The sequence below is a fragment of the Phyllobates terribilis genome, unplaced genomic scaffold (assembly GCF_046119375.1).
Source record: "Phyllobates terribilis strain yellow unplaced genomic scaffold, ASM4611937v1 Scaffold_4__5_contigs__length_816908805, whole genome shotgun sequence".
In the NCBI taxonomy this organism is placed as follows: Eukaryota; Metazoa; Chordata; class Amphibia; order Anura; family Dendrobatidae; genus Phyllobates; species Phyllobates terribilis.
Window position 1 is genome coordinate 583,462,351 of NW_027362764.1, and position 24,067 is coordinate 583,486,417.

A 24,067-nucleotide genomic window follows, 5' to 3' on the forward strand; every position below is an offset into this window, starting at 1 on the left:
TTCATGCTTTTCCGCAACTGCAAAAACGCCGCGGAAACGCATGAAAAACGCATCGTGTGAACTCAGCCTTATATGCAAAAATTATTTTTCGCTTGGAAGAGATGTTCATAACCTTTGTAAATTATTCTAGAAAGGGTCTGCATTACTAATTAAGGCATGCATGTGTAGATAGTGTAGTGCAGTTGCAGATTTCACACGGATACATAAAAGTATGAAATATATTTTAATTGGAACAGACATATGTATTTAACAACATATGCTATTCTACATGGATACATTATATTCTGATATGCACAAATATATACAGAGACAATGTTGGGGCACTCAAAAAAATAATTATTGTCATGGTTATTCATAACATTTATATTAATTAACAACTGTACTCCTTCCCCAACTGGCATGATTGTATAATTATTCCATCATAAACACATTTATAAAAAAAAAAATAAAAAAATGGTGATATCATATACATGAGGGCAGATTTATTAATCCTATTTTTTCTTTAAAGTCCTGTCTATTTTCTTTTGTAAACTTAAGGTGCATTTACAATGCATGATTATTGAGAATGAGAATTTTTAGTAGCCCCTCTTCCAGATAAACGTATGGTATGGACAGGCTATCAGCTGCCGCACAAGCAAAATGCTTGATCTTTTGGTTGGCTTAAGAAAAATCATCCTTCTCGGCAGTGCATCGTCCTGTGTAAACAGAATGCATCGTCCTGTGTAGACAGAATGGCGCACTGAACAATTGATTACTGATATTTACAATGGCTTGCAAAAGTATTCACCCCCTTTGGCTTTTTACCTATTTTGCTACATTACAACCTGTGTTTAAATATTGTGTAATCCAATTTGTATGTGATGCATCAGCATTAAATAGTCTAAGTGGGTGAAATGAAGTGAGAAAAATATAGGCATAAAATTTAAAGGATCAAATAACTAAAAATTGGCATGTGCATATATATTCACCCCTTTTGCTATAAAGCCCCTAAATATTTCTGGTCCAAGCAATTACCTTCACATGCTTAGTGACAGGAAGTCCATCTGTGTGCAATCTGAGTGTCACATGTCTGTCAGTATATACACTTTACCTTTTCTGAAAGGCCACAGAGGCTGCAACAACATTAAGCAATAGGCACCACTAACCAAACAACACATGAAGGCCAAGGAGATCTCCAAACAAGTCAGGGATAAAGTTGTTGAGAAGTACAAGTCAGGTTTGGGTTCTAAAAAAGTATCCCAATGTCTGAAGATCCTCTGAAGCACTATCAAATCCATCATCATCAAATGGAAAGAACATGGTACCACAACAAAGTTGCCAAGAGAGGGCCGCCCACCAAAACTCTCAGCCTGGGCAAGAAGGGCATTAATCAGAGAGGAAGCACAGAGACCGAAGGTAACCCTGAAGGAGCTGCAGAGTTCCCAAGCAGAGACTAGAGTATCTGTCCATATGACCACAATAAGCCGTACACTACATAGAGGTGGACTTTATGGAAGAAAGGGCAGAAAAAAAACTTTGCTTACGCACAAAAATTGTAAGGCTCCTTTTGAGTTTGCAAAAAGACATGTGTGAGACTCCCAAAATGTAATGGAGGAAGGTACCGTCGTCAGATGAGACCAAAATTTAACTTTTTGACCACAAAGGTAAACGCTAATGCCTGGTGTCAAACCAACACAGCTCATCGCCCCAAGGACACCATCCCCACAGTGAAACATGGTGGTGGCAGCATCATGATGTGGGGATGTTTTTTGGCAGCAGGGACAGGGAAAATGATCCGAGTCAAGTGGAAGATGGATGGTGCGAAATACAGGGATATTCTTGAGCAAAACCTGTTTCAGTCGGTCAGTAATTTGAGACTGGGAAGGAGGCTCACCTTCCAAGAAGACAATGACCCAAAGCATACTGCTAAAGCAACACTCGAGTGGTATAAAGGGAAACGTGTAAATGTTTTGGAGTGGTCTAGTCAAAGCCCAGACCTTAATCCAATTGAGAATCTGTGATCAGACTTGAAGATTACTGTTCACTAGAGGAAACCATATAACTCAAAGTAGCTGAAGCAGTTTTGCCTTGAGGAATGGGCAAAAATTCCAGTGGCAAGATGTGGAAAGCTCTTAGAGACTTATTCAAGGCGACTTGCAGCTGTAATTGCCGCAAAGGGAGGCTCTACAAAAGTACTGACTTTAGGGGGGGTAAATAGTTATGCACACTGAAGTTTTCAGTTATTTTGAGCTATTTGTTGTTTGTTTCACAATAAAAAAAAACAAAATGTTCACAGTTGTAGGCATGTTCTTTACATGAACTGATGCCAACCCTCAAAAAAACAAACAAACATGAAACTCCAGGTTGTTAGGTAGCAAAACATGAATAATCCCAAAGGGGGTGCATACTTTTGCAAGCCACTGCATGTGTTCATATTAAATGCGGTCTGCCTGTCTACACAGGCTAATAATGACCCCCAATTTGCAGTAGATTAATGCCGCTGATCACATAATGAGAATGAACCCTTAGACTTAGTCTTTACATTATTGGCATTGGATAATACATTTAGTGCATCTTTAGACACTTTTGTTTAACTTTACCCTACCTAAACCTGGCTTACTTTGTGCTAAAATTTTGGTGCAATCTTGATGCATAGTACTGTCTTCCTTTTCGAGCAAGGCCAAAAAAATGTATAAAGCACAGACAATTCTGGTGCAATTTAGCTTAGTAAATCTCCCCCATTGTGTCCTTAGATGATGTGCAATAAGTGTGTCACACAATTTATGATTTAATAAGCCTTAGCGAAAACATATATTTTGATGGTCATTATGTTTTAAAGGTGACCATAAATAACCGTTGAACGAATAATCGTGGTGTAAATGATGGTTACAAATTTATACACGCTTTACTCCATATTAGAAAGTACAGTCAATTAATCTGGCCATGTATGTGTAATGTATTAAATTATTTTTTTTTTGTTCTGGGAACAATCTCAAAGATCAATGTCCATAGACTTTCGACCATCAGAAAACACAGACCGCTTATTTTCATACGATGGCTCTTTGAATCAGACATTAAAACATTTGTTCATTGAAAAATGCCATCTGTTTTGTTTTAAGGCATCGGTTTTGATTAATTAAACAAATATTTAGAAAACTATGGACATTTTTTATCATATGTTTTTGGACATTAACATATATATTTAAGTGCATTCAAATGTGAACGTTCAAGAATTCTTTCTTGAGATGATCCTGCTTCTTTGGTCCCCAAGGAACTACTTCTTTTGGTGCTCGTGTTCCCTGTGTTGACCCATGTTTTGCTATCTGACCCATGCGTTGCTGCTCCAGAACTGGAATTTGATATGGCACTGCTTTTCTTCACCTTCAAACCATTATTTGCTGGCCCGCCAGCCATTTCAGCTAGGAGGTCATCATTACTTTTATGCTTTGATAAAGATGATCCTGGTCGATATGCCCTGGATGATGTAAGGGCACTGCTGTCCGACTTGACCTTCTCATCACCCTGCAGTCTGTTGGTGACCGGTACTTTGGGCACAGAGCCCACACTCCTGCTTGCTTTCCTCATCCTGGGCGGCCAGTTTGGGATGCAGTTACAACTGAATCGTGTTCATCCCTTGTCCCAAATATGAAGCGACTCCGGAGTTCTGGGTTGGGATAGGTCCCAGAGCTCATAGAGTTCCTACAAGACACGGCGTGGGTCAGATTGCAAAACAAGGAGGAACACAGGGAGCAAGAGCAGCTCCTCGGGGACCAAAGAAGCAGAATCATATACATTTAAGTGGACGAAATCTGCTGGTAACTCCTGCCAGTAGTGAAAAATCTTTATAGCGAAATTCTATATTGAACAGTAACAAATTATTACCTTGACAGTATTAATACAGAAAATATGCTGCCATGACTTGGTTGGTGTTCATGTTTCCCCATCTGGGCTGTAGAACGCCATTCGCCTTAGCTTCTGAATTTTCCAGCTATAGTCCATTTTCATGTAATGGAGGCAGCTAAACCTACTATCACTTGAGCGCTCCCAAGTGATCACTAGCACATGGTGTGAAACAGTCATATTCTTACTGAAGTCAGGCAATGGTATAAAATCTAAGGTCAAGCTTGCTTATTAATGTTAAGCAATTCTGTAAAAAATGTTTTTGTGAACATCTTCTCATGCACCTGTCCTCTCTGTATACACAAGGAGAGCCTCTCCAAGAGCGCATGTCAGGAAACTGGCAAAAGAAAACAGAAAAAATTACAAAAAATAAATAGTTTTCGCAGAGGTTGCTCAAATTCAAGAACCAAAATTGGCTTGACATCGAATGAATTTTAATTATTTTATTACATACAAATTAGTTAGTTATGTTTAAACAGTCAATCTTAACGGTCAGCAATTATGATACTCACTTATTATACATAAAATTAGAGGTCGTATTAACTCACCCCTTTGCTTAAAATATCAACCCCATTGAGTTTTTAGACTTTAAGAAACAGCAATGAAACCAACTTTACTTAAAGTAACATTCCAGATACAACAGTGGAGAGATACAGAAAAAAATAAATCTACTTGGCTCAAACAAAATGGTCTGTCTGACTGGGGCACAGAGTCAGCTATACAGTATCTCGCTGTACTCCAAAGCTGATGTCTGCAAGAACCATAAAGGAGTAGTCAAAAGTATAAAGCCTCTTAAGTAGCAGGCTTATTTTGGCCTTAAAGGAAATCAGCAGGATTTCACATCCAAATTATTTATATGCACATGTAGCACTTTCAAAGACAAGTCCAGCAATACCTTTACATGGCCAGTCTGTTACATTGTGGGAAAACAGTCTTGGGCTATGTTCACACGTTGCATTTTTGCTGTGGTTTTTTTAATGCAAATTTTAAGCTGCTTTTTACAGTAACAGCAAAAGCTAGGAGATTTCAGAAATCTCATGCACACACATTGGTTTTTTTTCCTGACAATTAGAAAACTGCTGCTTTTTTAAAACTGCAGTATGTCACTTCTTTCAGCGTTTTTTCACACATAGAAAGCAATTTGTAAGTATAAAAACGCAGCGAATAATGCATGTATAAGGTTTTGCTGCGTTTTTAGTAAAAAAGCAAATACAGCAGTATGTGAAAGACATTTATTTTTGTGATTTTCCCAAGTTTAATGTCTTGGCTCTTCACCTGAGATGGCAGTTAGGATTGGAACAGTTTAATTAAAGTAGTGATGTGTGTAAAGTAAACATTGGCTGACCAAGGTGTGAAATTCAACAATACCTGACCAACTCAAGGGCTGACCAAAGTGTGAAAGTAAGCAGTGTCCTACAAACTCAATGCTCTGCCAATGTCTTAGGTAAATTATTCCTGACCAATTCAACCTACACTCCCCCCCCAGCTGTTACATTTGTAATTGTATATTTTTTCATGAACTCATGTGAACTTTTTTGTTCAGAATAGTCACTATTTAAGACATAAAAATCTTTTTCCACTAAATAATTTGATCAACATCTTGCACTGTTCATGCTTCAGTGGTGGAAGCAAAGCTACACTATGGGATCCTGAAACGCAGCAAAAATGCAACGTGTGAACATAGCCTTACGGAGATACAAGCTTTGACTTATTTTTACACTCTTTGGGTTTATGCACAAAACTGATTTTCTTGGACAAGTGCTATCTATGGTTTTCACGGATAACACTCGTACCTATAATATTCTATGGGGCTGTGCACATATTTTTCCTCAGACCGAGTGGTCCACAGAAAAGATTAGGGACATGTCCGATTCTGATCCAAGTGTCAGATAACAATCAGCAATGCAAGTCTATGGGTTCATGAAAAAAAAACAGACTGACAGAATGGAGAAGGTAGAGAAACTTTTTTTTTCTCCAAATCCAAGAAAATCAGATGGCACTCTGATCAGATTCTATAATTGGATCGTTTTACTTGGATGTGGAGAAAATGTGTGTGTGACCTTACCCTTTGGGAGAAAGAAAAAAAGTGGCATTTACACTATGTGGGAATGTGGCCTTAAACCTTTTTTTTTCCACTGCAATTTTTTTTTGTGCAGAAAATTTGCAAAGTGGATGTGATTTCATAAAAAATTACATGCCCACAGTGCATTTAAAGACACAGTTAAACTGTATGTTTTTTGGAGGGTGTTATTTTCCTATAGGGTACCATGGAGAGCCATAAACATCACAACTGCATTTTTAAGGGTAGAATTCATGCAGTTCTTGGGAAAAAAAATAAAGCAGTTAAAAAAAAGCGGTATCAAATCTGCACAAAGAAACAAAATTGCATACAAAAATGAGAAAATAGCATTCACCATCTGGAATAACGGTACTTCATTTTGCAGGTCAAAAAGATAACACCACCAAATGTACTTTTTTTCTTTTTTTAAAGGTTTTCCTACATTTGCACAAATAAAAATTACTTTCCTAATTCTCATTTTTTTTTTCGTGGGATAACACATAGTTTTCACTTGAGCCATTTTTGGATAGATGCAACTTTTATTCTGTTTGTAGGGTGGATAAAGAGGAACAAATTTGAACAGCAATAAATCTAGATTTGTCTCTGTTTTTTCACTACTTACCACAGTATAAGTGACATGTTAAGGTTATTACGGTCATTCCAATTACCAAATTTTTATATATACAGTACAGACCAAAAGTTTGGACACATCTTCTCATTTAAAGATTTTTCTGTATTTTCATGACTTTGAAAATTGTACATTCACACTGAAGGCATCAAAACTATGAATTAACACATGTGGAATTATATACTTAACAAAAAAGTGTGAAACAACTGAAAATACGTCTTATATTCTAGGTTCTTCAAAGTAGCCACCTTTTGCTTTGATGACTGCTTTGCACACTCTTGGCATTCTCTTGATGAGTTTCAAGAGGTAGTCACCGGAAATAGTTTTCACTTCACAGGTGTGCCCTGTCAGGTTTAATAAGTGGGATTTCTTGCCTTATAAATGGGGTTGGGGCCATTAGTTGTGTTGTGCAGAAGTCAGGTGGATACACAGCTGATAGTCCTACTGAATAGACTGTTAGAATTTGTATTATGGCAAGAAAAAAGCAGCTAAGTAAAGAAAAACGAGTGGCCATCATTACTTTAAGAAATGAAGGTCAGTCAGTCCGAAAAATTGGGCAAATTTTGAAAGTGTCCCCAAGTGCAGTTGCAAAAACCATCAAGCGCTACAAAGAAATTGGCTCACATGAGGACCACCCCAGGAAAGGAAGACCAAGAGTCACCTCTGCTTCTGAGGATAAGTTTATCCGAGTCACCAGCCTCAGAAATCGCAGGTTAACAGCAGCTCAGATTAGAGACCAGGTCAATGCCACACAGAGTTCTAGCAGCAGACACATCTCTACAACAACTGTTAGGAGGAGACTTTGTGCAGCATGCCTTCATGGTAAAATAGCTGCTAGGAAACCACTGCTAAGGACAGGCAACAAGCAGAAGAGACTTGTTTGGGCTAAAGAACACAAGGAATGGACATTAGACCAGTGGAAATCTGTGCTTTGGTCTGATGAGTCCAAATTTGAGATCTTTGGTTCCAACCACCGTGTCTTTGTGCGACGCAGAAAAGGTGAACGGATGGACTCTACATGCCTGGTTCCCACCGTGAAGCATGGAGGAGGAGGTGTGATGGTGTGGGGGTGCTTTGCTGGTGAAACTGTTGGGGATTTATTCAAAATTGAAGGCATACTGAACCAGCATGGCTACCACAGCATCTTGCAGCGGCATGCTATTCCATCCGGTTTGCATTTAGTTGGACCATCATTTATTTTTCAACAGGACAATGACTCCAAACACACCTCCAGGCTGTGTAAGGGCTATTTGACCAAGGAGGAGAGTGATGGGGTGCTACGCCAGATGACCTGGCCTCCACAGTCACCAGACCTGAACCCAATCGAGATGGTTTGGGGTGAGCTGGACCGCAGAGTGAAGGCAAAAGGGCCACAAGTGCTAAGAATCTCTGGGAACTCCTTCAAGATTGTTGGAAAACCATTTCCGGTGACTACCTCTTGAAGCTCATCAAGAGAATGCCAAGAGTGTGCAAAGCAGTCATCAAAGCAAAAGGTGGCTACTTTGAAGAACCTAGAATATAAGACATATTTTCAGTTGTTTCACACTTTTTGTTAAGTATATAATTCCACATGTGTTAATTCATAGTTTTGATGCCTTCAGTGTGAATGTACAATTTTCATAGTCATGAAAATACAGAAAAATCTTTAAATGAGAGGGTGTGTCCAAAATTTTGGTCTGTACTGTATATATATTCTACTTTTGTACAAGAAATTTACTTTTTTAAAGACATCTTAGTTGCAGCTCTCAAAATAGAACAACAAGACCAGGGTTGGTTCCAGACACGCTCGTAAGGGATAGAGTGTTATGCAGCTATTTGGTGTCTAATTTAAGGTAATTTGGTACTTAGTGAACTAATGAGGGTATTTTTCTCATTTATATATTGCATATTATAGCATTTCAGAGTCTAGCTGCATTTTCTTGGTTATATTTAATAGTCATGACTGCTTGCACCTGTTCACACTTGTCTTAATCTGTTTGGAGGTGCTGGTCAGTTTTTTTAGTTTTTGCATAATACTCCTTTCTGACTGAGCACTCCTCATCAGCCTAACGTGGTTTTAATTAGAGCTGGATCCTGCCTGCCCTTAAATTTGTAGGCTTTCAGCTCAGAAGAGGCATATAAGGTTAGGATCCCATCAAAGGGGTACGCCTTGTTGCGGTTTGTGGGCTCATTGCTTTGGCCAATTTGTGCGCTAAGTACTTTCATTTTTTTATATATTTTCTATAGCAGTAATGTATTTCAAATTTCATATATTCAATGTCTACATATTATAGTATTTCAGAGTGCGGCTGTATTTTCTTGGCTATATTGAATAGTCGTGACAGCTTGCACCTGTTCACACTTGCCTTATTCTGTTTGGAGGTGCTGGTCAGTGTTATTATTTTTTGTACTATCTGCTATACAGGTTTCCGGGCAGCTTGTGACAGCCCTTGCTTGTGAACTTGGATCTTTGAGATGGTAGGGAACACTATAGATGTTGCTTTCAGGGCGCAACCCTTCCTTTACTACATCAACAAAAGTAACAATAATACTGCAGTGAAGCCACAGCCGAAAAGGGGCCCGGGAATTAAAAGGGTCACTTCCACCTGCAAAAGTAGCTTCTGTCAGTGTCACATAAAGGGTTCAATATGATGAGTTATTGGACTGCAAAGGGCCCATATTCTGTTCTTGCACATGGGCCTTCTGTCTGCGTCCACCCCTGAGTGAAGCAGTATTCTGCATCACTGTCAGGTCATCTGTATTATACGATACCACCTCTACACAACCCTGTGTCTGGTTAAAAAACTGGAACATGGGAAACGCATGGACAATAATGTTTGACTTGTAGACCTCCTGACGAAACCGTGGGTAGGTGGTGAAACGAGCATCGAGGTTGTGCAATAGCCCCTTTCAAACAGCATGACCGCAGGGAGTGATCAATTTAACTAATCAGCACAGCATATTGGATTATTATATATATCTGCCTTGTGTCTCTATCTATGGTTGCATGATGTTTTGTGCATAGGTTATGGAGACTATTATAGTTATTTATACCTTCCACTGTTGTACTTAGATGTTCTATTAATAATATAGCTCTATCATATACATGGCCGACTGATTCATTCTAGGTTCTCTGATTTGACCTCGCACAGCTGTTAGTATTTAGGATATTCATCCAGCTATCTTTTGCATTCTGTGTATGCCAGTTAAATGCATGATATACGACCATCTATATGTGGAGGTTTTTTTTGCCATATATCCTGGGGTGACATTTCTTTGTCTTCTGTCCATAGTTTCTCAAATATAAAATATTTGTGGTGACCCATTTAGGTGCACCATTATTTGTAATATTAATGCATTTGGCTGTAAATAAATTTTGATACGCTTTTTTAAAAATTGGATCCCATTATTTCTTATTGGACTCTGTAGGTTAGATATGTCGCCTGAATGAAGGGATTATATTTTTCTATAGATGATTACTATATATTTCATAATATCTTACTTGTAACCTGGTTCTGGGGTTTTTGCACAAACTGTATAATATGATGGCACTAGCTTCATGATAAAATAAAATTATCCATCCTAAATTTACTTGATAAACTTTTTGCTTGTACAGTGGTATGTAAAAGTTTGGGCGCCCCTGGTCAAAATTAATGTTTAACAGTTCTGCAAGTTGAAGACGAAATGATCTCTAAAAGGTCTAAAGTTAAAGATGACACATTTTGTATTTTAGACATAAAAATAAATAAATATCTATAAAAATTATGTTATATTGTAAAAACCCAGCCTCTTCTAAGCTTGTGTCAAAAAATAGCAGCCATTGGTTCTTCTAAGCAGTTGCCCAGCACTCTGAAAATGAAAATGGTGGAGGCCCACAAAGCAGGAGAAGGCTATATGAAAATAGCTAAGTGTTTTCAAGTTGCCCTTTTCTCAGTTCGAAATGTAATTAAGAAATGGCAGTTAACAATAACAGTGGAGGTCAAGGTCAAAATGAGGTCTGGAAGACCAAGCAAAATTTCAGTGAGAGCTGCTCGTACGATTGCTAGAGAGGCAAATCAGAACCCCCCCGCTTGAATGCAAAAGACCTTCAGAAAGATTTAGCAGACTCTGGAGTTGTGGTACATTGTTTTACTGTTCAGAGACACTTGCACAAATATGGTCTTCATGGAAGAGCCATCAGAAGAACACCTCTCCTGCATCCTCACCATAAAATTCAGCGTCAGAGGTATGCAAAAGAACATCTAAACAAGCCTGATACATTCTGAAAATGAGGTTAAAGTAGAACTCTCTGGCCACAATGATCAAAAGGTAAGTCTGGAGAAAAAAGGGCACAGAATTTAAGGAAAAGAACATCTCGCCAACCATTAAGCATGGGGGTGGATCCATCATGCTTTAGGGTTGTGTTGCAGCCAATAGCACGGGGAACATTTCACGGGTAGAGGGAAAAATGGATTCAATGAAATTTCAATAATTTTTTGATGCAAACATACCTCCATCTGTAAAAAGCTGAAGTTGAAAAGAGGATGGCTTCTACAAATGGATAATGATCCTAAAACACATGTCAAAATCCACAATAGACTACCTCAAAAGGCGCAAGCTGAAGGTTTTATAATGGCACTCACAGTCCCCTAATCTGAACATTATTGAAAATCTGTGTCTAGACCTCAAAACAGCAGTGCAAGACGACCCAGGAATCTCACAGAACTGGAAGAATTTTCAGAGGAAGAATGTAAGAAAAAACCCTCAAAACAAGAATTGAAAGACTCTTGGCTGACTACAAAAAGCATTTACAAGCTGTGATAATAATAATAATAATCTTTTTTATTTATATAGCGCCAACATGTTCCACAGCGCTTTACAATTCAAACAATATTGGCACTGTCACCATTGGGGCTCATAATCTAAATTCCCTATCAGTATGTCTTTGGAGTGTGGGAGGAAACCGGAGAAAACCCACGCAAACACGGGGAGAGCATACAAACTCCTTCCAGATGTTGTCCTTGGTGGGATTTGAACCCAGGACTCTAGCGCTGCAAGGCTGCAGTGCTAACCACTGAGCCACCGTGCTGACCTGTGATACTTTCAAAAGGGGGTGCTACTAGGTGCTAACCATGCAGGGTGCTCAAACTTTTGCATCAGCCCATTTTCCTTTTTGTACTTTTTAAAATGTAAAAGATGACATTTTTTTTTTTTGCCTAAAATACAAAGTAAATGTGTCATCTTTAACTTTAGGCCTTTTTGAGATCATGTCATCTTCAACTTAACTGTTCACAATAACAGTAATTTTGATCAGGTGTGGCCAAACTTTTACATGCCACTGTACTTCGACCCTTAATTTCTTTAGTTGTCAGCATGAACTTGGCTAGCTAACACGCCTTGCATCACAAAACCCATGTAAAACTAAAATTAAAGCAATCTTGGGTTTACATTTTGCAAATACTTGATTTAAGAAACAATAAAGCTCCTTACTATGAAATAATTGTAGATGTAATTTGGATGGCGCTATGTCTGGGCGCTCAGCCCTTCACAGCATGTGAACCTCTTGTAAGGTTTCATTTTTCATGCTTCACTGCCATCTACATAACACGAATCACGATAAGAGTTCTTGTCAAGTGTTTGGCATTGGCCTGCAGAATAGGACCAAACAGTAATCCATAATCCCTGATTGACGGGGTACAATCTGCCGGTAAACAACTCATTAAAATGGCCTTGAATAATAGTTACATGTACAGTGTATAATATATATATTTTTTGTCATCATTGCTTTAGTCTTGTGATTATGTAATTAGCAATAATTAAAGAGGTATTGCCATCTCGTAGGTGCCCTACAGGTGATAGCTTAATGTTCCAGAGGTTGAATCTGCATCTGTGACCACGTTTTGCTAAATCAAAACTGCCATTAGCAGCTGCTGTTCCCACTAAAATTAGTGGAAAAGTGGCTGCACAACATGTTAAGTTTCTATGGAGTTTAAGGAAAAAAGCAAATGGATCTGCAGTTATTAGGCATTAATGTCATTCTGTTGGGGTACAAAATTCTCATGAAGGGATTAAAGGGGTTGTCCACTACTAGGACAACCCCTTCTTGAACTAAATGTTTGGCCCCAATAAAAATCTATACTCCCCTCTCATCCTGGCGCCGTTCCAGCCGTGTCAGCACTCGTGGACCCGGGGCTCTGGTGCGGTCGAATGACACGTGGTGCCCGGCGCTCAATCAGCGTTGGCGTCACTGTCACTGGCAACTGATCTCTGACTTCCTCTTCATGTGCAATCCGTACAAAGGCAGGGACAGTGACCCCAGAGCTGATTGGGCGCCAGGCATCACGTGTCATTCCACCACACCAGAACTCTGGGACCGCGAGTGCTGACACTGTTGGAACGGCGTCAGCACGAGAGGAGAGTATAGGTTTTCTATTTTATTGGGCCAAACACTTAGTTCAAAAAGGGGTTGTCCTAGTAGTGGACAACCCCTTTAACCCTTTAAAAGGGGACCAATCACTTGCAGCTGATCGGTCTCAGATGATGCGGAGCTGTGATTGGGAGCATTTGGGAGGGAGGTGTGGAAGCGCACAACCCCAGAGTGGACTCTGAACAAATGTTCAGCTGCACTACAAGCAGAGATTTCACATACTGTACTCAAGAAGAAACAACTGTGAATGTCTCTGCAATTGAGTGACGCAGCACAAATAGAAAAGAATCAGGGGAGCTCCGGGATTATTGCAAAGTATTTAACTCAATTTTTGTTGAGCAAGTGACAGATTCTCTTTAACTGAAATACAATATTTATCATTTGAGGAAAATAGTAAGTCAAATTGGTAAAAAAAATAAGTGCAAACATTACGGAGCTTTCTATTCAACTTCAAAATAGAAAAAAGCCCTTTAGCAGCAGCATGGAGGTCATCTCGTCCATGCTGCATCAAATATCTCTCTCTATGACTAACACTTGATATGAACATAGCCTCACTCACGTTCCTTCTACGCACATGATACAAGGATGGCTTTTGTGTTTTCACTTTGAAATTCTGACTTTGTGTTTTAGTTTCTGCCTTAACCCTTTTTTAATTCCCATATTGTTTAATATGCAGATTTGAGCTGTTTTTTTCTGGTTCACTGCTCCAAATCTGTTTGCATGTAACCGCCACTAGGGGGAGGTTACTGATAACTGACTTATCACTGGGTACATTGTGTCATCCGTATAAAGAAAGCTCCTATTCCCCCTCTAGTGGTGGCTGCAGCTGGTCAGAATTCATCAGAGAGTTTTAAACGGGTTGTCCAGGTTTGAGACAAAAGTTTGCAGACAACCTGTGTGACTGCATACTGCCGAACTTTCGGTGGGGACAGGAGGTCAAATGACCGCAAATTACAAACATACGTTCTGCACCACAAATACTGTGCACCACAGGCGGTAAAGATTTAGCAGTTTGCAGTCTGAGTGACTGGATACTTTGTTCCCAATCCTGGACATTCCCTTCAAAGCACGACTAAGTCTGTTTTTTTTTTTCACCGCTGGAGTGGTGCCTTAAATGTAAGGCCCCCGGTCATAAACTCACCCTCTGGCGTCTTGTCCATTTTTTTTTAGCGCCACTCTTGTCCCATGGCGCCATCTTGTGAGCGCAGCTTCTGATTGGCCAGAACTCAGACGCTACGTCACAAGTGCGCAATGCAAGTCTATGAGAGCCAGAACTAGGCAGCAAAAACAGATGAAAACGCCGGAAAGGGAGTATCAGACAGGGGATCTGGATTTTAAGCACCACTCCAGCGGTGAAATAAGAAAAACTCTAGAGTGGTGCTTTAAGTTATGTATTAGCACATTAGTTATATTTTTTTTAAAATGTAGACTGCGAATCTCCACACTTGACCACATTTTTTTTTTTACTGTATTTTCTTGCAAATCAAGTTAATAAATAAAAAAAATGGTCTGCAATGCTGACAAAATTCAGCAAAATATTTCCCACTTGCAGTTCAAGAGCTTTACATACTATGTGTGACCTTTGTAACTTTTTTCCTTCCTTCATTGAGCGCTGTGCCTGGGAAAGAAGCCAAGTTACAAGTCATGTAGATTAGAGTAGATCAGAGCAGCAGGATTGTATTCCTTCATGAAACAAGTGAGAAGAGGCCTTTCTGAAACACACCAGAGAAATGGGGTCTGCAGAACACAAGATGGACATTTTTACATTGATCCTCCAGTTTATTCTACACTTGCTGTGCCGCCTATGGAAAAATGTAACCTTTCCTCTCCCAGCAATGAAATGAATGTTAAAGATGTTACAGAGCAAAAAGCCAATCACTGTGCAGATGAAATAAAATCCTTTCAGGAAAAAAAACATTTTTCCCATTACCAATTAAAGGTTTTTCTAGCTGAAAATGTTATTTTAAATGTGCTGGCCGATTATATGACGCTGATGACCTATCTTTAAGATATCAGATCGGTGGTGATCAGTCACCAAGCACCTCCACCTATCAGCTGTTCTAAGCTACAGCGTCAACACTGCACAGCTCCATTTAATGCAGAGCGGCTGATTCTTCTGAATAGGAGCTGATGTGCAGAACTCCAGCGCTGTCCAATGTTTACATCCGGCCACCACTGAAGTTAACAACAGGTGATCAATGGGGATGTCCGACCACCACCGATCTGATACTGATTACATATCCTAAGAATGGGTCATCAATATCATATGTTTGACCAACCCCTTTAAATTACCTATTTTCCTTACAGAAAGCGTTACTGTTGTGACCTCCCTCAATAGTAACTGCTATTATTTAGACTTTTAGTGCTGTGTTTGCTTTCAGTTTATTTTGCACAACTGCATCTTTTCTAAATCATTATCACATAGGCCTATGGGGAGCTGGGCCCATCCAGGAAGCCTATTTGTGTATATCTGAATGACATTCATACACTGTGTATTGCTGCAGCACCAGGGTAGGCAAGCTGTTGGACAATGACAGAATGAATGCATGCTGGGAAGTGAAAGGAAGTTCCAGCAGCTATAGTGCCGGCAGAATACTTATGAAGAGGAAAAAAAGCACTGAAAAGTAGAGCAGATGGCAAGTTACAGAGCATGAAAAACAAGTAATAATTCCTGGACATATTAGACTGTTACATTCACCAAACTCAGTTTTAACTTGTTTGAGGCATTAGGAAAGACATCATATTTTTCTACAGGATGTGAAAGTTTAAAGTAAAATTGTTGACTATTTTAGTTTACGGTTGTTGTGTTGTTACTAGAGAGAGAACATTTTATTATCGAGGTTGTATGCTCTGTTCTACATCACTGCTGTGCTCATTCCTAAATATGTTACTAATATATTTGATGTATTTGGAATCTGATACTTTTCTTCATCTTAATTCCTTTGGTTTTAGTGATTTTTGGTTTAATCTCAAAGGCATTTTCATATTGACAACGATGTGTGAGATGATTTTTTTGACATTTGTGTCACACAGGGGTAGGGGGGAAAACTACATCAGGCATACGTCAGCACCAATTGCAGAAATCTTTATGAAGCCAAGAGGGAAAAACAAAGCGTTACCTTGGCACGTGCCAGTATCAGGTTGTAATTAACGTCCTGACAAGAATACAAAGGAGCCTTCTGACACTTTCAAACAACTCTTTAAAAATGAAGGAATTGTGCACTCTGCCAAGTATATCTGCCAAGTTGTCTGCCTTCTACCACAGAGACGTTACAAGGATTGCACAAAAGGGCCCATCTACAAGCAACACTTGTAGGGCAAAACCAGCAACTATCTATTCTGAAAGGAGAGCTTATGTGAAAACTATGTGGCTCTGCTAACTGGCAAACAGCATCCTGAATATATGGGGCCTGTGCTCAGCAATGTAGACCCCAGAGAGCAGGACTCTGGATGTCATGTTTTGGTGGAGTACATGCAGCTCATGGTGCTGGAGAGTAGAGATGAGCGAACTCGATCTGTAAAGTTCAAGGTTCGTACCGGACACTAGGTGTCCGGTGCTGAACTCCGAACATGGACTTCTCCCAGAAGTCCGTTTCAGTGTTTGGAGTTCCAGAAGAACAGAGAGAGACTATGTGGGGGTACTAGCCAGCCTTTGGCAGCCCTGTAGGCCTTATTACAACCATTTTACAGCACCAAAGTTTGGGTCCCCATTGACTGGAGTAAGATTTCGGATGTGGAACACGCCACTTTTCAGACTCCAGTCTTGATGAATTGGGGCCCAAATCTTTTTTTTTTTTTATGTAATTCTACAAACTCATTGCAAAACAAACAATGCGGATTTGCTACAATTTTGGAAAATTTGCAACAAAAATAATACAGTTTTACCACAATTTCTCAAGGTGTGAATGTAGTTATTTGGATGTGTCCATACCGAATAGAAAATTATTTTGTCATGGATTCGCAACAAAATCTAGATTTTAGCCTAAAGCATTGCAAAGAGTGAAATCCGCAGGAAGAATTGACATGCTTTTCCAGAGTGAAGCTCTCTGACAGATCGTCTGCAAAGCCTGGAGGTTCCCTCTTTGTCCAAACTGAAATCAGATTTTCTTTTTATTGAAACTACTGTAAAATGTATAGCAAATACTGTTTCCTTACCATAGAGCCAAACGAACATTCACAATCATTTCAAAAAGAAACAGTGATAAAACCGCTGTCAGAACCTAAACAATAAAGAACAGAAGAAAAAGTTCATGATCAAAAACATGTCAATTTGCATTTTTTTAGTTGTTACTGAGAATATTTAGTTTAACTTTGAAATTACTGGTTTAAAGTGACTGGTATCTCGGTATGTGCCCATGAACAGGAAAGACTGTCCATAACCATGATGGACGTTTGTGAATCATCATCCCCAGAATAAGCAGAAATGTAGACCAATAAATTACAAGTTATACTGAACCTTTTGGTAGCTCACCTCTCGGCCTGATTCAGACATCCATGAATATCGTACGGGTTCAATCTGTGTTTTTCACAGACAGAACATGTACAGTATCCATTATAGAAACTCACCCAAATAGAAGAAATTTAGTCTTATTTGATATGAATGGATATTCACGAAAAAATATATATGACTACATAATTGGGTGAATAACCAAAGATAAAGATAAAAATTATATTAAAAAGATATAAATTTTATTGGCACATACAATTTAAAATATATAAAATTGTGAGGAGCAATAGACAGCAGGAATATAAGAAAGTTCACTACAAACGTATGCATTAAATGTATAAGTAAGAGGGGCTAAATCAGGGGTCGGGAACCTTTTTGGCTGAGAGAGCCATGAGCGCCACATATTTTAAAATGTAATTCCGTGAGAGCCATACAATATGTTTAAAACTAAATACAAGTAAATGTGTGCATTTTATGCAAGACCAACACTTTTAAAGTACAATAAGTCTCTGAATTCTTTTTAATAACGTTGTTATGCTGTTAATAACCAATGATGAATAAACTACTTCCTACCATTAATGTCACTTCTGGTGCTGCATGGTTTTGCTGATGGCTTTGTAGTCTGGTTGATACGTGGGGAGGTTAAGCTTCATGCAGGAGTTGAGACTTCCATCCATTAAACGTGATAAAAATTTGGTGTTGTCCCGGAGGACAGCTGTGATTGGCTCCAGCCACCCGCCACCATGAACACGAGCGGTAGGAAATGAAGTGATTGAAATGCCTGAGAATGTTTTATGCAGGTAGGAGGCAGCTTGTAGACTAGTGTTACTTAGCCTACTGTGAGGTGTCCCTGGCTGATTCCATGTGGGGAACAGAGATGGCATCTTTGCTCTTAAGGGGAAGGGCAAACTGTACCCCCGCAGTACTGTGTATATAAGGGGTAACTGGCGTCCCCCTAATTGACTGGTTACCAGAAACGTAGGTGGTATGAAGTAAGAGCGTTACCTGTATTCAGGCGCTCTCTGACTGATGCGGCTGCTGATTCCCGCCAGTGGAGTTTAAAATGGCGCCGCCGCTTCTGATCCGCACCACAGGAAGCCGTCACTCGGGATATAAGGTGCCCACTCTCCTGACAGCTAGAGCGGCGCTTGAGTGAGTGGAGCTCAGTTGCTACTACGCTGGGGTGAGGAGAACGATGGCTGACAGCGCGGGAACTTCCTATACCTGCTGGTGAGCTCGCCTCCGGTCGGCGCTTAATGATTCTGCTCCCGTTCGTGAGGGACAGAATGTTTTATATTTTAAGCGTTATTATTTTTTTATTAAAGATTTGTCTGCGAGCCAGATGCAGCCATCAAAAGAGCCACATCTGGCTCGCGAGCCATAAGTTCCCGAGCCCTGGGCTAAAGGCTATACTCTCATTGCATCAGTTATATATGAGATGAAAGATACAGGCTATCTATTAAATAAATCAATAAATGTGTAGATACAAAAAATAGATAAATAGATACACTGCATATACATATTACAAGAACGACATACCATGTAGGAGAGAAATTGCACAAAGTATAGGACCCCGACGTACGTTTTGCCCTTAGCTTTCTTTTTCTCTATCTTTTTAATATATTCTTATATTTCTCTTTGGTTATTCACCCTATTGTGTAGTCATGTATTCATTATAGTCTATGCAGCTGTTCATATTTCCTATTTTTTTTTTTTTTGCGTCAGAGTAGTCAGCAAAAAAAAAAAAGTAGACATGTCTGTTTTTGATCTGAGTCACAGAGTAACATTACCCATATATAAGAGAAGCTTTGCAATTTATTTTTTTCATACAAGAAAATCACTGATGGCTAAAATGGAAAGACTGACCAAACAATGATGAAAATCAGACTGTTTGTGTGTCAGAAAAATAACTGAATGAGGCCCAAACAAGACATAGCAATTTTCAGAAGTAAAACAAACATATAAAAATGTTAATAGCCTAATAGTTCTAATGTATAGAATGTGGGGGGCATTTTCTTTTTACTTAAATGCATGATTTTTTGGCTTAAAATTTTTAATCTTAACATTCTTTGTTACTAAGATTGATTACAAATTTTTAACCATTTGACTTCCATAGCGTCACTCTACATAGCTTGTTGCAGAATAATTTAAATAAAAACTCTCAGTAACCTCGTTCTGGCGCATTTTCTTCTCTCGGGTTGATTTAGCTCAAATTTTCAAGTGGTCATAAATTGGCTTAGAGGAGTTGAGATGAGTGATAGTAAAATAATAATAATAGGAACTACAAACTTTACTGTTAGAATGAGCTCACTGACAGATACACAGTTAGCGCATTCTGCAGCCAGCTATGTATAGTAAAACACAGCGGGTGTAGAAACTAAATGGTTCAAGGTTTGTAATAAAATCATGGTTTCAATACGAATTCAAGCCCAAAATACATGTAAATCAAGTGTTCAAAATGACAGACATGTGGCATAACAGTTTAGTTTGGTGCAACAGTAAAATACAGTCATGGCCGAAAGTGTTGGCACCCTTGAAATTGTTCCTGAAAATTAAGAATTTCTCCTAGAAAATTATTGCAATTACACGTTTTGTTATACACATTTATTTCCTTTGAGTGTACTGGAACAACACAAAAAAAGTGAGGAAAAAAAAGGCAAATTGGATATACCATATTTTTCGGACTGTAAGACGCACTTTTTTTCCCCCGAATCTGGGAGGAAAATGGGGGTGAGTCTTATAGTCCGAATGTAGCTTACCGAAAGTGGCGGCGGAGCAGGATCGCTGCTGTATGATGCCGGTAGCAGCAAGAGTGGGGCAATGCTGGGGGCCCTGGGCTAGGAGCAGGGGCAGAGATCTCAATCTGCACATGCACCAACAACCGGCGCCATTTTCCTGAAGCCTATGTGAGGTTAACATGTGCAGTGGGGTCTCCACTCCTGCCTCGCACCGCCAGGACATCCTCTCCTCCTAGCCCACTCCTGCTGCTGTTCTCCCCGGTAAGCTACATTCGGACTGAAAGACGCACATGTGATCCCTGACATGCCTGATCATGATAACAGGTTAAAAATTCATTTTTTTCCCTATTTTCCTCCTCTAAACTTGGGGTGCATCTTATGGTCTGGTGCGTCTTACAGTCCGGAAAATACGTCAATTTCACACAAAACCCCAAAAATGGGCTGGACAAAATTGTTGGCATCCTCAACTTAATATTTGGTTGCACACCCTTTGTAATAAATAACTGCAATCAATCACTTCCTATAACCATCAACAAGCTTTTTACACCTCTTAACTCGAATTTTGGACCACTGTTCTTTTGCAAGCTGCTCCAGGTCTCTCATATTTGAAAGGCGTCTTCTCCCAACCACAATTTTAAGATCTCTCCACAGGTGTTCAATGTGATTTAGATCCGGACTTATTGCTGGCCACTTCAAAAGCTCTCCAGCGCTTTGTTTCAAATCCATTTCTGGGTCCTTCTTGAAATATGTTTGGGGTCATTGTCTTGCTGGAAGACCCATGACCTCAGACGCAAACTCAGCTTTCTGACACTGGACACTACATCGTGACCTAAAATCCTTTGGTAATCTTCAGATTTCATGATACCTTGCACACAGACAAGGCACCCAGTGCCAGAGGCAGCAGAACAACTCCAAAACATCTTTGAACCTCCACCATATTTCACTGTAGTTACTGTGTTCTTTTCTTTGTAGGCCTCATTCTGTTTTCGGTAAACAGTAGAATGATGTGCATTCCCAAAGAGCTCTATTTTGGTCTTATATGTCCATAAGACGCTTTCCCAGTAGGATTCCGGCTTACTCACATACATTTTGGCAAACTGGAGTCTAGCTTTTTTATGTCTCTGTCAGCAGTGGAGTCCTCCTGGGTCTCCTGTCATAGCATTTCATTTCATTCAAATGTCGACGGATAGTTCCCTCTGACACTGATGCACCTTGAGCCTGCAGGACAGCTTGAATTTCTTTGGAACATGATTGGGGCTGCATATCCATCATCTGGACTATTCTGCGCTGCAACCTTTCATCAATTTTTCTCTGCTGTCTATGTCCATGTAGATTAGCTAAAGTGCCATGGGTTGTAAACTCCGTGATTATGTTGTGCACTGTGGACAAAAGATCTCTGGAGATGGACTTGAAACCTTGAGATTGTTGATCTTTTATAATAATTTTGGTTTTCAAGTCATCAGACAGTTCTCTTCTCCATGCTGGCACACACAGACACACAATGCAAAAACTGAGTCAAAGTCTCACCTTTTGATCTGGTGTCAGGGGTGATTTTCATATTGCTCACACCTGTTACTTGCCACAGGTGAGTTTGAACGAGCATCACATGCTTGAAACAAAGTCGTTTACCCACAATTTTGGAAAGGTGCTAACAATTTTGTTCCGCCCATTTTTGGGGTCTTGTGTGAAATTATGTCCAATTTGATTTTTCTTAGTTTTTTTTTGTGTTCTTCCAATACACACAAAGGAAATAAACATTTGTATAACAAAACATGTGTAATTGCAATAATTTTCTGGGAGAAATACTCCATTTTCAGGAACAATTTCAAAGACGCCAACACTTTTAGCTATGCATGTATGTGCAGAATGAAGTAGATGGCAAAAAAAGAAAGAGAATCAAGAAGGAATATAGTCTGTTTTAAACTTTTCAACCTTTTCTCACTTCTTTATAATCTCAGTTTTATTCTCATCATGATTTTAAAATATTAAAACAAAAACGGTATTTTCTGAATGTATCTTTTCAAACATGATTATAGCAAGTGGATAGATCAATAAATACAATCATATCTGAACAATGTTGTAGACATTCAGAGTGATCTCCGACATAAGCTCTGTTAAAGAAGAAACAAAATCATTATTTATAGGACATAAAAACTTCACACTCCAATGTGGGTCCTGTACATTGTGAAGAAATGATAACATGCTCTTTTTGTCTTAAAATACGAGAAAGAAGAAGAATGCAATTTCACAATGGCTGGCCAGAGAGGAACAGATTGTTCTCCCGTGTCCTTGCATGACTTCCTGACCGATGCCAATTCACAAAAGGATCACAGGTTGAGGCCAGGAGAAATCATGTGCCTACTTGTTTAGAAAACACAATTAGAAAAGTTGGCAATCTAAATGCAGGGGGAGTGATTTGGCGTCTTTTCTTTGGCGACTTTCCTCATTTAGCATTGTTCAGATGTTTCCACTAAAATATTTGCACAATGGTTCCTTGAACTGTTTAGGGAGGCTCTAGAAAAAACACCAATTCTTTTTTTTATTTTTCTTCAGGACATTCAATATTTTTGAATGTTAGTAGGCAATGCTTATCAAAAAGCTCTTTGTAATTGTCTTCCAAAGCTTTATACCACTAACAGCTACTTGGTCCACGTACAATATCACAAAAGTGCATATATGGGGACCTAGTATAAAAATACCTATGAGCAATTACTAAGAAGGAAATGACATGTAATAAATATAGCTTGGTAAAGTGATTACTATTATTAATACTAGCGCACACTTAATTCAAGAATGCCATGTAACAGTGCCAACTGGTTTACAGTACATATGTATAACAATACAGAACACAAGTGAGAAAAGGAGGAAAGTCAGCTCACCAAGCTCCATACATACACAGGAGGCTTTGCCAAGACCGGTCAGAGTAGCTCCAGATATACAGGTAAATGGATAAAGTATAAAGTGAAAGAAACTCTACACTAAAATAAATGTGAGGTTTTATTGTTAACAATTAAAAAGCTATGGTACCAAGGCTGAAACCTGCAGGGCCACTACTTTACTTATGTGAACTCTACTCAATGGAACCTTTTTAGTCGTTTACAATAAATTATATTTTATTGCCGCGGAGAGTTTCTTTCGATAAACTTTCTAAATCTATTTACCAATACAGAACATAGGTACAGAAACAAGTACAACAAACATTCAAATTAATGAAAACCTCATCCTTATTAAAAAGTTTATAACATATCTTGAAAAACCTTAAAGAAGCACTCCTCTCATCAAAGTTGTTATCCTCTTAATATATTGCAGTTATCATACAGCACTGTGTACTTACAATTGCTCATTTTGCCCTTCTACCCAGCTAATTCTTCTCTAAGTAGAAACAGGAAGTCTCTTGTCCCTGCATTTATCATCCCCTTCTTCAACTCCAGAACCCAACTGATCCTTCCTCCCCCTGCCAGGGACTCATGACTCTTACAGGGAAAATTGACCTCCTGTTTCTACATACAGCTTAGAAGGATTCAGCTAGTCAGTTTTTAATCACGTGGTGTCACAGACCTAATGGGAAACAGAAGAATTATCTGGGTAGAAAGGCAAAATGAGCAATTGTAACAGTGCTATATAATACAAGTTGATTGCAATATATTAAGAGTATGAAAATTTTGATGAGAGGAGTGCTTCTTTAACAGAGCCACCTATCGAGGACATGAAATACCCGCTATCTGAAGGAGCATTGATACCAGATTCCACTATTAACAAGTTATTTCTATATTCAGAGAAGTAAAGGAAGCCGACCTGTTTGATCCCTGTTACATGGAGCGGCTGTCGCTGCGGAAATTAAAATTAACAAAAAGTTCCACTGAAGTTTTCTACAATCTCATGTTAATGGTAAAATCTTAAACAATTGTTTTGGGTGGAGGAGAAGACTTTT

General features: G+C 39.1%; 1 protein-coding gene across 4 annotated transcripts in view; it reads right to left on the bottom strand.

Moving 5' to 3' along the window:
- Nucleotides 1-204: 204 nt before the first annotated feature.
- The window catches only part of TMEM241 (transmembrane protein 241), a 190,822-nt gene continuing 166,959 nt past the window's right edge, over nucleotides 205-24,067 (bottom strand). For all 4 annotated transcript variants that reach the window (XM_073679169.1, XM_073679167.1, XM_073679165.1 and 1 more), the window contains 2 exons: nucleotides 17,107-17,171; nucleotides 205-4,216 (listed from right to left, as the gene is read on the bottom strand). In XM_073679169.1, the coding sequence (XP_073535270.1) occupies nucleotides 4,156-4,216; nucleotides 17,107-17,171 (126 nt within the window). In that variant the 3' untranslated portion in view covers nucleotides 205-4,155. The remainder of the gene's footprint in view (nucleotides 4,217-17,106; nucleotides 17,172-24,067) is intronic.